This window comes from Haliotis cracherodii, unplaced genomic scaffold (genome assembly GCF_022045235.1).
Source record: "Haliotis cracherodii isolate W230 unplaced genomic scaffold, xgHalCrac1.p SCAF_26, whole genome shotgun sequence".
NCBI lineage: Eukaryota > Metazoa > Mollusca > Gastropoda > Lepetellida > Haliotidae > Haliotis > Haliotis cracherodii.
The window spans coordinates 1,584,565-1,597,264 of NW_027266282.1; the positions used below are offsets into that span (position 1 = coordinate 1,584,565).

At 39.9% G+C, this 12,700-nt stretch overlaps 1 protein-coding gene across 2 annotated transcripts in view; it reads right to left on the reverse strand.

Annotated features, from left to right (window-relative positions):
• The window catches only part of LOC139472963 (scavenger receptor cysteine-rich type 1 protein M130-like), a 62,596-nt gene extending 49,903 nt beyond the window's left edge, over positions 1 to 12,693 (reverse strand). For both annotated transcript variants that reach the window (XM_071255444.1, XM_071255445.1), the window contains exons 1-8: positions 12,627 to 12,693; positions 12,238 to 12,385; positions 9,174 to 9,509; positions 8,515 to 8,687; positions 4,320 to 4,476; positions 3,840 to 4,012; positions 3,162 to 3,324; positions 2,763 to 2,926 (exon numbers count right to left, since the gene is read on the reverse strand). In XM_071255444.1, the coding sequence (XP_071111545.1) occupies positions 2,763 to 2,926; positions 3,162 to 3,324; positions 3,840 to 4,012; positions 4,320 to 4,476; positions 8,515 to 8,687; positions 9,174 to 9,509; positions 12,238 to 12,329 (1,258 nt within the window). In that variant the 5' untranslated portion in view covers positions 12,330 to 12,385; positions 12,627 to 12,693. The remainder of the gene's footprint in view (positions 1 to 2,762; positions 2,927 to 3,161; positions 3,325 to 3,839; positions 4,013 to 4,319; positions 4,477 to 8,514; positions 8,688 to 9,173; positions 9,510 to 12,237; positions 12,386 to 12,626) is intronic.
• Between the last annotated feature and the right edge of the window lie 7 nt (positions 12,694 to 12,700).

Consider the following 12,700-nt stretch of genomic DNA (forward strand, 5'->3'; position numbering starts at 1 on the left):
TACAGGAACATTAAGTCTACAGTTCATGCCAACACCTAGAAGGCATAAGTGCTAATTCCCAAACAATCAGCAGTTGTTCCCCTTGTTTACCACATGTGTACATGTTTCCAGTCAAAACAGGTGATTTCAAGACAGGATAAAACAGTGGACGTTTTTTTCAGAATTTCTGAATTAAAAAGGTGAGAATATGTATATATTTTTCTTTTGAAAGATTAATAGGTCAGAATTTACATAAAATCAAGCATTATTGAAATATAAATCACTTGCCCTTTTTACGTTTTTTAGTGTTATAAGTGCATGACAGTGATGATATGTTTGTTGCTTGAATAAACAATACAAATGTTTTGAAGGCCATTGACATCAAAATTCACATGATCTAAAAGGAAATCAATAGATTTGTTGATCAAGTTTTTTCTCCAGATAAATAATTTTCCAATAGTGTTTCAGTATTTACAGTTTTTTATAATGTTTGATGCTTATTACTGGTGGTAACGTAGCTTACACATTTTCGGCGAAGAACATATTTGTTACCTGATTTGTGTTATTATGTGTTTGTTGGTGGACATTTACAAATCCTAGGTGCCAGATGTAATGATGACAGTTTACATTGAAGAGTAAATACCTAGTCTATCCTTGTTAGTCTTGCTGAAATCACAATATTCATGAAGTTAACGTAGATTACAATTTATGTAACGTAGATTACTATAATCATATCAGAGCAATGTAAGCGTTAGTTTGACTATCGAGGTACAAAGTATTTCCAGAATGTATGAACAAAAATATCATCCATGTTATTTAAACACCACGATGTAGTTTAATTTATTGAATATTCTTAATTCAAATTAAAAATCAGGAAGATTTTCCTTGATATTATTAGATTTTGTTTTTTTAAAAGGTTTTCACTTTAAAACTTCTTTATGTTTCTTAAGAAGACAATAACAAGAAATGATTACAGGTTTTGTTGAAAATAGCCGTCTAAAAATTCTATTTATTGTTTAAAGGTCAGCTCCATCATTGTTAAACAAGATTGGCATACCTTCTTTGTGAACAATTATTTACGTGATGGTTTTCTACAAAGTCATAATGATAAACAGGAAAACAGAATTGCAATAACTTAACATTTACATTATTTTATAGACATATGGCGGTCACGTAGATTACATCCTGCTTTATGGGTTAGTGGCATAAATAGTTAATAATTTTGTTATTGGCAAAGCTTGAGTGTTCGTACTACGAATAAAATATCATTTCATGGTGAAAGCTGAGACTTTAATTTTTCAAGTTTCCAAACTGTAATTGTACATTCTTCGTGAGAATGGGTGATTGAGCGAAATGCTGGCTGCCACCCGCCTGCAGTTCTGGCCTGCTTAACCTGCAATATAGGTTCTGAAAAGGAGTTATTGTAAATGTGATGAATTTACATCAATTTCACCTTATTATGATGACATTTATCTGTGCAGAGTTTAGAACGTTTGGTGCAATACACTCTGAGAAAAAGATAAAAAGATTAAAATGTTGCAACATCATTTACGACACCGAAGTTGACTGAAGTGGATGCCGCGTTTCTGGAAGAAACTTGGATCTTGTTATAGTTATTATCATCCAAACAACCTTTCATGTTTCATGCTTTGTGTCTTGAGAATGTGGATTTTATCCTATGTGGGATTTTCAGAATAAAATATCTATGTACAAAATCACAAAGATTTCAACAAAATAAGATATTTTCATTAGGAGGACCGTGCATGCATTCTTCACTTACACAGAAGATGATTATAACACAGCATCAAATGCCTTTTGGTAGAATGTAAGGTCGTGATAAAAGCTAACATCAGAACATGTACGTTAGGCCCTACGATTAACTACGTTCCGTTCAAAGATGTCCGAATTATGGTCATAAACGAGTTTTTAAATATGGCTGTCGTGGCGGCCATTTTGAAAGTCCGATTTGAACCTCTTGGACAAATCAGATGTCATTCCGCTTCAATGGTCAAGTGGTTTCTTAGTAGATATTTACAGATGACGACGGACGTCAGAGACACAGTTCCATATATCATTCAGGAGTGAGTGAGTGAGTGAATATGGTTTTACGCCGCTTTTAGCAATTATTCCAGCAATATCACGGCGGGGGACTTATATCATTCAGAAAAAGTACAGAATTCTGAAAACTACTTTACACAAACCTCAAAAGTATTGAGAAAAGGTATGATTTGAAGTTTAATCACTAACAAAATTATTCACGTAAAACCGTTATTTTTTTAAAATGTCGAATCTGCGTACCAAAAACGATTTTGTTTGCTTCCCGTGTACCACATTGCTTAGTCCTGAATACCCTCTGAATAGACCCAAACTCCCGCGTATAATAAGAGAATCGGAAACCTCCAAATTACTTCATGGCATCTCAGAACATCACTCTGTTCTTGATACGTGTTATGTACGGTTATAGAAAGAAATATGGAAGTTGTTGATAAGCATGATTGTATTGTTCCTACAAGTCAAGAAGTGAAAAGAAACATACTATTTGTGTTCAGGCTCGATATGTTGGAAGACATGTAATCATATCCTGTATGGTGTATAACATATTCAAGTCGTACATTGCCCTAATCGTTGGGTCTGTGTAAACGTTCCATTGTACAGTTGTGTACTCTCCAACTTTCTTCACTGTAAACATTGCCACAGACGTACGAGTGTTCAATTGTCGGGATATGATTACCAGGCGGGTTTATCTTGTTCCTGAAGAAGTATAATCCACCACTGTTACTTACGCTGTGTACAGTCAACACCAGCGTCCTCCGTGTGGTCACAGTCATGTTCCCCCCAGCCCCCCGAGCTGCAGTTTGCCAGGGAGAACTCCGTCCCCACACACGCGAGGTCATCCAGCCAGATAGGGCCGCTCCCTGAACCTGGATGATGTATTGGGATCCCAGACCTGAGGAAGGCAATATTGTAGATGGCAACTCAACCGACTTACATCGACGGAAGTGGAATACTTCTGTACTCATATACAAATACATGGTACGTTCCTCTAATCATAACTCGGACACTAGACTATGCATACAGATGATTTACTGGAGACTTGATGCCTAGATTAGCAACACAAGCTGCTACTGAAGACGTTGAGACCTATATTGACTGATCTCGACTATTTAAGTGATGTTACGTACGATCCAAAACCCAACATCCTGCAGACCACTGTTGCTTCGGGGACCTGGAATTGGTCATCACACACAGTGCCCCACACACCCCGGTACATGATCTCCAGCCGGCCCTGGTACTTGTCGACGCCCCCTGCCAGACGCACCTGTATTGGCGGAGCTGGCTGTACACCTACAACATTCGGTATGAGATTGTGGACGTTATTAAACATTGAACAGAACATGGACTTTTGAAATAGAATGTTAGTACATGTCAGAATAAAGCAATTGCTGTTCAAGTTTAAAAGCGACGTATAAGATGAAACCTGAATTAATCTCATGCATTCCAAAACACATTTTCAAAACAGAATGGAAATCATTCTGTTAATAGGTTTCTTTCTGAATTATTGTCACTAACGAGTATGATGAGTAGTTGGTCAAACACATTTGACAATAAATTGTTCGATCTGTGAGTGAGTGTAGGTTTACGCCGCCTTATCAATATGCCAGCAATATCACGACAGAGGGCACTAGTAATGGGCATCACACATTGACCTTGGGTCTTGGGCGTGACGAACGAACGCTTTAACCACCAGGCTACCCCACCATTCGTTTGATCGGAAAGCATCCCTTAGTAAATAAATTTGGTCAGTCGTGCTCCATGTCATCGATACCGATTTTAATAAAGTGTCACACTTCCTGCTTAACCTGTCAGACACATCGCACTGGCATCTTCGGAGTGGTCACAGTTGTTGCTGCCCCACATGGCGTGCTGACAGTTGCCGATGTTGCTCTCGTTTCCGATACAGTTTATGTCGTCTATCAATATGCCTCCACTGCCGTGGCCGTAGTAAGCGTTCGGTATTGGAATGTTCAGTGTACTGCAACAATCAAATATAATGATGAAAAAACTGTTATTGTAGTTCGTGTTGCCTACATTCCAGTTTACATGTGCTTTGTGTATACAGAATCATAGATACAGGCGAAGAGGAGGGACATCTCTTTTTTGTCGAAATTACATTTTGCTATGTAGTACATTTGTTAGTACAATATAGAATTACATAAGCAACTTTCGACATGGAGGTTGTAGTACAGACAGGAATATAATGCTAAATGAATATTATTTAATAATGCACATATATCGTCAAAAGATGAGAGTAAAAGGTGCTGAGGAGACATTTCACATACTTCCCAAACCCAAGCTGTTTACAAATGACGTTGGCTTCGGGTATGCCCCAGCCGTCGTCACACACGGTGCCCCATGTCCCCTGGTGGAAAATCTCTACCCGCCCAGAGTGAGAGTCGCCGCCACCCGCAAGGCGCACGCTAACATTGAGAAAATCCACTGAAAGCAAAATTGGATGTCAATGGTAGTAGGCCGGTTTACAAACTTGCCCCTAAACTATCCAACATACTGAGAGCATTAGACACAGGAATAACAACAAATGTATCTAGAGGAGACAACATAATACACTGTGCACTCATTATGTACTGCATTGTACACAAAAGGAGTCATGTTTCAGATACCGGGTAGCCGGTAGGATGAGATGGTAATGTGGCTGTTAACCTTCTAGCGCCTCACAGGCAGCTTGGGTTGTATACTCCCCAGGGAGCTGAGAATGAAAATCGAGTGCTCACTGATTCATTGACCGGGGTTATAATAGTGTAGCGCTATGAGCATATATTACATTTCTGTTTCAAAGTCGAACTGCATGTGTTTTCTCAAACCAGAAGTGAACAGTGGTGAGAGTTCCGTAATCGGAAGTGCTTAGTGGCGAGAGGCATAGAACTTTCTGTTTCAAAGTTGTCTTGCATTATACATGTGTTTTCCTAAACCGGAAGTTATGTTATCAAACCGGAAGTGTGTATAACTTTTTTTTGTAAATCTTTGTTACACATTGGATATAGATCATCTAACGCTGCTGTCTATCGTGAGTGCTGCAGAGTTTCTTTGTATACTACCTATGTATTATCAAGGTAGTTATAAGCATAGGGCGTTCTATATCAAATTTGTACTGCATTCATTAAGCATGTATTCTCCAAACACTTTTAATAAACCTTTCTAAGTGAGGTATGCACTAGGCGCAAAAAATACATTTTTTCATGGAGGTTTTGCTTTTAGAAATTCTGGCTCACATCTGGTTTTGTAGCGAAAGAAACATGTAATCTCGATACTAAATTCAAGCCCTACTAACCAACTCCCATGGATCCCTTAAGGTCGTGGGTTTTGTAGTGCTTCAATTTTGTTAATGAGGTTAGCATATTATCATAAGACTTTCTTTTCTTACTTTTTTGTTGCATTAGACATTTGATTTCCTGAAACAAAAGTGCATTTATCTTTCTTAACTTACTTTCTGCTTCCAAATTACACTGCATGTACTTTCCCAAACCAGGGAAACGGGATGTCATTGAACCGAAAGAGTTTATATCTTTGTTATTAAGGTAGCAAAAGGCACAGTTCTGGGGCTTTCAGAAAAACGTTGGGATGGGACTTTTTCTGTTTCTTCATGTAATGAAAACACCTTCTTAGTTGGTCAAATGGTTTCAAATGAAAAAGTGTTTACAGACACCGACGATGCCGAAAAGTTTGGCACACATTCATATCCATTACGATCGTCGTCAAAACCATTGCTTGAAAACCACGTGACATAAGTCCGCAAGAAGGAAACTGATGACGAAATGCAAATGAGAGAGGTGTAAGATGAATACTATGTACCCCTTGCGAAGAATAACATGAATACGTCTCATAAAGAGATATAATTCAGAACTAAGACATAAAATGTGCTATGTTTATGGAATTTACGACCATCTCTTTCTTCCATCGGGGTAGGAAACTTGAAAGCATTCCATGTGGTTAATAGTATGGTATTTGTCAATGAACTTCTTCAAGATTCTTTATTTCAGTATTGGAGGCCTCGTGTCCCAGAGTACAATACATTTATATCTAATTTATTTGTGGATCTCACACAATTGATTTACAATTTTTCCATGATATGTGACGTAATACATAATACATAATTATGTTTGTTTGTTTCTTGTGTTTTTTCAAATTTCTCTTCAGATACAAAGCAAGACCTTTGATTGTTGAATTTGTTGTAGAGGACATTGTAATTTTTGACGAGAAGGATGTTTATGGTAATATTGTGGAACAAATGTATTTCTACTTTGCTTATAATATGAACAGATTAGTAAAATACGGTACTCGTCCTCAACAACTAATTCATCACAATGGTCACAGAAAAGCAGCAGCTGATCAACATTTGTTTTCGCATTATTTTTACTATAAATTATCTCAAACACCCGATGTGAACTTCTGTTCCGTTCTATAATGTAAAACTGATCTGTTTCAGAGAATATGCATACAACATGAGTGTGTGACAGATCGTGTGACCATTGGAAGGGGGAGGCGATGTTAAACGGTCAAGAACCAGAATAGCAGATCTACAAACTGGGTTTAATGAACGACTTGAATCAAGTTTGCAAACACTGACATTTTCCTTAACCCTCGACTCGACTCAACTTCGAAGAGTCGTTCATTTCTGTCTTAATGCTTTAAAGGAAATCAGAAAATGCTCGACAAATCATAAATATGAGCGTACTTGTAGGTCTTATTAGATTTAGGTTTTGTAAATAACAATTGTGAAGCAGGTCGTGTAAACGATAGCGATCCCATACATGTACTAGGCCAAAAAGTAGGAGACAGTGGGAATCAAGACATATATTCGGATGTACATGGAATTGATAAATGGAAATGATATGATAATTGCTGCTGCAGATTGGGCGATCGGATCTAATGAGATGACGGCGCGCAAGGTCGTTAAAGTGGTCAGGTGTCAGATAGTAGTTACGTCACTAATATGTGGTAAAAACACATCTGTTGGCTAGACATGCACGAATTCAGCGAGGCATGCTTTTGATGAGACGACCAATGTCAGCTTGACTCATGTTGTTCCACTCATCACTGAGAGCACCACCGAGTTTATTGAGAGTGCTGGGTGGTTGTGATGTTGGCGTACACGTCTGCCAATGACGTGCTAGACGTGTTCAATGGGGGCAAGTTCAGGACTGAGTGCTGGTCATGGCATCACATTGATGTTTTGCGGTTGGAGTAATTGGGTCACAATCCAGCAACTGTGAGCACGTGCAGTATCACCTTTAAAGATGCAAAGTTGCCCAACACCATGTGCAAATGGCAGCACTGGGTCTGTTGTCCCGATAATATTGACCCGTGACACGCAGTCAGGCCAGTCACTGTGATACCACAACACACCTTTACTGACCCAACCCCAATGCTGCCCGTCGTAACGTCCATAAAACGTTCATTAGGACGTCTCCAAACTCCATTTGTGCGGCCATGGAAGTCGAGAGTTAACATCGATTCGTCATAAAACATGACATTAGCCCAATGTCGATTATCCCAGTGCTGACGTTCCCTGCACCACTGACACCTCTGAATCAAATGACGTGCAGTAAGTTGTGGGATGACATGTGGACGTCATGCACACACATGTCATCTGTGCAGACGATTCCGCATGTACTCTTCGGTCCCACAATCTGCTGATGGCAGGTTGAGAAACATGCATCGTTCGGGCAACAATATTCTGACGTGTGCCCATCATCAACATGCCTATGACACGTAAACGTTCAGCACCTTACAAACGTCGCCTGATCAATGCTGTTGCTTCCTTAATGAATAAATGTATAATAAAGTGTCTTTGAGCGTTTGGTTTGTAGAAAACATTATGTGTCTGCTCGCAACCGAGTCTGAGTGACAATGGTAAATCTGGCATACCACCTCTTGTCCGAGGTCACGTGATCATAACGGTCACAATTTTGTGTTAGGAGCTTGATTACTTAGTAAACGTTTTACGTCGCCCTCTAATTGTTACATCATAGACATTATGACGTCACAAATACTGCTGTTGTGTGTCGCCTATGACTACGTTACAGTTTCATTGCACCTGAAGAGCCATTGAGCAGCAAAAGATCTTGTGTGCACAAACGAGTTTTGACAAGCACTCTGTTTTTATACATTTAATGCCTATACACCTAAACAAATCAATAATGTTTATATATACAAGTGTGTGCGTACACACACACACGCACGCACGTACGCACGCACGCACGCACGCACGCACGCACCTGGTCTGAAGATCCTGGTTAGAATTGGTCTTAAAGCCACTCATGCTTGTCGTAAGAGGCATCTAACAGGATCGGATGGTCAAAGGTCACTGACAGGGCTGATAGATGTCATCGTATCCCAGTTGCTTACATCGCTGCTCATGACATGAACATTAGATTGTCTGGTCCAGACTTATTTACGGACCACCGTCATGTAGCTGGGATATTGCCGACTGCGGTATTAAGCAACAAACAAACAAACCTGGTGGACAACTTATCCCAACATCCTCGTCATGGCTGCAGTCTCCTAAGCCGTACGGTCTGTGAGAGCAATTGGCCAATGAGAGTTCCCTTCCTGTACATGTCACGTCATCCATCCAGATAGCTCCACTCCCCTGCCCATATCGAGCGTTGCTAAAGGAAGCCGGATGGTGCCTGCCCAATTATGAATAGACTTATATTCAAGGAGATGCCTAGCACACATGGCTCTGTAATTAAATATTTACTGTTATGTACATATACTCCTAACCCAGTCAAAACAAAGATATACAATGTGTACTGTGATCATATGCTTCGATATACGGTGAATGTGTAACTGTGTGAGGGAGGGAGATCTATTAGATTTATTGATCAATGCCTGTTTGATATTGCCACATTATGAAATATGTAACCATATATTTTACCCTACTTAAGTTGTGTAGGCCATTATAAATGACTTCAGAAACATCCTGATATGGGCCATTTTGAATCTTTCATCACCCTGAAAAATATTTAAAATTAATAACTGATAGTTGAATTTGAACCTTCATCCAACTATTCCTTAGGACACTTTGCTGAGTGATTTGGATATATAATAACAAACTGTTGCCGGTAAAACTGTGGTAGTATCACTTACATGTAAACACACATACATGAACTTACGTTGACAGGCCGAGCATCCTACAAGCCACAGGAGCATTATCATGTCGTGCGAACCCATCATCACACACTGATCCCCATTGTCCATTCACCAGCACCTCCAGACGGCCTTCTGTCGGGGTAGGACCGTTCACTAGTCGTGCTGTCACATTCGCTGTGGATGCCGAAGACTGGCACATGACACTTACATCTTCCGAATGATCACAATCATTATTTCCCAAAGTGTTGTGATGGCAGCTTGAAACGGACGTCTCATTACCCCGACAATTGACGTTATCCAGCCATATCTTGCCTGTGCCCTTGCCATAGGGTATGCCAGATACTGCCACAGCGGCACTGCTACATGACAGATGATACGTATTACAACATAGTCAACATTATATATACGTCTATGGTCTCTATTTCTGAATACATAAGATTCCATAGCCAGTCAAATCTTAACGTGTGTTACCTTAATTTACAAGACTCATATTTTTTTATCTGAATACTCTGTTTGTTACAATCAAACAAACGCTGTCTAAACAGCTGCAAGAAATAATTAACATCACCAATAAAATGGTAACTGACATATCAACAAAGTGAAACTGCAATTGGCTTTTATCTTGAGGGTATCAATGCATTAAGGCCAAGACAATCTATTTGAAAACAGAACACCCACATAACTATTGTAAGTACTAACATTGATACGTTTATCATTTAAAAACCATCGTTCATCACACCTTAAAGTGCCACCTCTTCTGAACACCAAAATTACGCTTTTAGATATGTTAATTCAGGTCCACAATTTTAAAGAATATGGATAAAACATATTTATTTCTTTGCAGACCTATTACAGTGTAATCGAATATACACAAATTATCTGCATATAGTACACGTAATATGTCTATTAACTCCTCTCCAATAGAATTCTCGGCATCGTACCAATTCTTACTATTCGTAGTCCGGCAAACAGTACTATACTTCTTCTTTAAAATGCCTCAAGTCTCAGCACTAACGTGAAATACATCAACTAGAGTTTCTACCGCAGACTCGATTTTAAGTGGAACCTGTTCTCTGTCACTGTCTAACACAGGAGGTGATAAAATATCAGCTACAGAGAGACAAAAAGTTTCAATAACAGAGTCCCTCCAAACATAACTTGGTATATCTGCCGATGTAGTATTTCCTCGTTTTCCGCCCCGTTCTCCGTTGTACCATGGTCAGTATGGACTTGTAATGACATAACAATTGGAAAGTGATCAGACTCTGACCGTGTTTTTACAGTAAAGTCGATATCTCTGGTAAGTAAGTCAACTAAACATAGACAGTAGTCAATCAAACCTGCTCCGTCTCCTTTATAACAAGTAAAGCTACCATCTGCATCACCCGTACATCTCCCATTAAACATGTGAATGTTATGAGTTGAACACGAATCTAGGTGTTCCTTTCAATATTCATTGCATATATCATCACGGCTTCGTCTGGGAGTGTCAAAGGAATCAGACACATAGTCCATGTCCTCAAAGCTCAGTATATACCGATTCCAATCATGCAGAACAAAATCGGACTGATTTCCACACCTGGCCGTTAAGATGCTCAAATAATATAAAACGATTAGTAATAAATAAAAGGCTTTGCTCCAGATACTCAAGGAGTCAGAACATACAGTGTTTTGCTTAGCGTAAACATTATTTACTAGAAACAAAACATGAAGAATAGTTTCAAATATTCTTTTATATATTTTACACTTAATGGAACAAAAGTATTACCATTTTGGGGGAAGGTTTCCGGGAGGTATCGATGACAGATTAAAAGGAAGGTGGGAAGGCGTATGGAAGGTTTCCGAAAGGTTTCTTGAAAACGGAAACCAACACTTTGTTTGCTGCAGTCAGGCACCTCCCATACCCGAATATCAAATAGTCGGTCCCCCAAGTGGCCACTAAGTGTTTGCTTACGAAGGAAATATGCCACGCACTTTCAACGCATCATACACACGAGTAAACCATATGGATGTAAAAACAGCTAGTGTATATTATTAAGTGACATACTTTGTTTTAAGGCTTTTGTCACTGTTTCCTTATTTCATACAGGCGACGTACTCAAAACATTGAACGCAACCAGTGCCTCTTTGGACATTTCCAAAGAATTACCGTTGTACGGTTCCAAATTCAGTTCAGCGCCTTATACAGGTAATCTATTGCTCTCCATAGACAAGACACTATGTTTATCTTCTAAGTAAACGACCTCTGAAACATTCATGTCATCAAGGGTGAGTCATTACACCAGACCGAGCTGATGATACTAAAGCTGGTAGGGAACATATATTCAGGAAACAACCTGGAGAGAGAGTATTGCACACTTGGGAGTAAGTCACTAGTATGAGAGGCATGGATAAAAAGTATCCAATTTCTAAAATCATAATTAAATGCTATATTTCTGCGATTATATTGACAAATTCAGCAGTTTCGGGTGATATCAGGGGCGGTCGTGTAGCCTAGTGGTTAAAGCGTTAACTCGTCACGCCGAAGACCCGGGTTCGATTCCCGACATGGGTACAATGTGTGACGCTACGATTGAGGCCACAAAATTCCAGCCTAGTTCGGCAAGTGTGGAAACTGGTCTTTGGACTTTTACAGACTGTTATATATAATTAATTCCCAGGCCTCGGAACAGACGGATGGATATGGGTGAGAGTGAACACTAGGTACCAGGAACAGACGGATGGATATGGGTGAGAGTGAACACTAGGCACCTGGAACAGACGGATGGATATGGGTGAGAGTGAACACTAGGCACCTGGAACAGACGGATGGATATGGGTGAGAGTGAACACTAGGCACCTGGAACAGACCGATGGATATGGGTGAGAGTGAACACTAGGCGCCTGGAACAGACGGATGGATATGGGTGAGAGTGAACACTAGGCACCTGGAACAGACGGATGGATATGGGTGAGAGTGAACACTAGGCACCTGGAACAGACGGATGGATATGGGTGAGAGTGAACACTAGGCACCTGGAACAGACCGATGGATATGTGTGAGTGAAACTGATGGATATTTGTGAGATGTGTATACAGAGTACTTACAATGGTAATCCCATCTGACGGCAGACAACAGCTGCGGCGGTGTACGAGAAGTTGTCATCACAGATTGTTCCCCATGTACCCGCCACTTCCATCTCAAGACGACCTTGAAATTTATTTGGACCTTCGGCAAGACGTAGTTTGGGAACATCTGTAGACAGATCACACCTTCCATTGTACATGATTGATATCGCTACATGTGTCCTGTACTAGGTGTATACCTATTGATACTGATCCAGTGCAATGCCAACACTCTGTTCGACACAATCACTATACACATTCGACGGTGAGTCAGTTAATTCATGTATGAGCGCTAAACATAGAAATATGGAGAATAGGCTTTGAACTTGGTAATCGAGAATTAATCTCCCACTCAGCCGACATGTACTCACCTTCACTACAGAGAACACTAACATCGTCTTTGTGTTGGCAGTGCGTGATGTACCAACCGTTGCTTAGACATTGA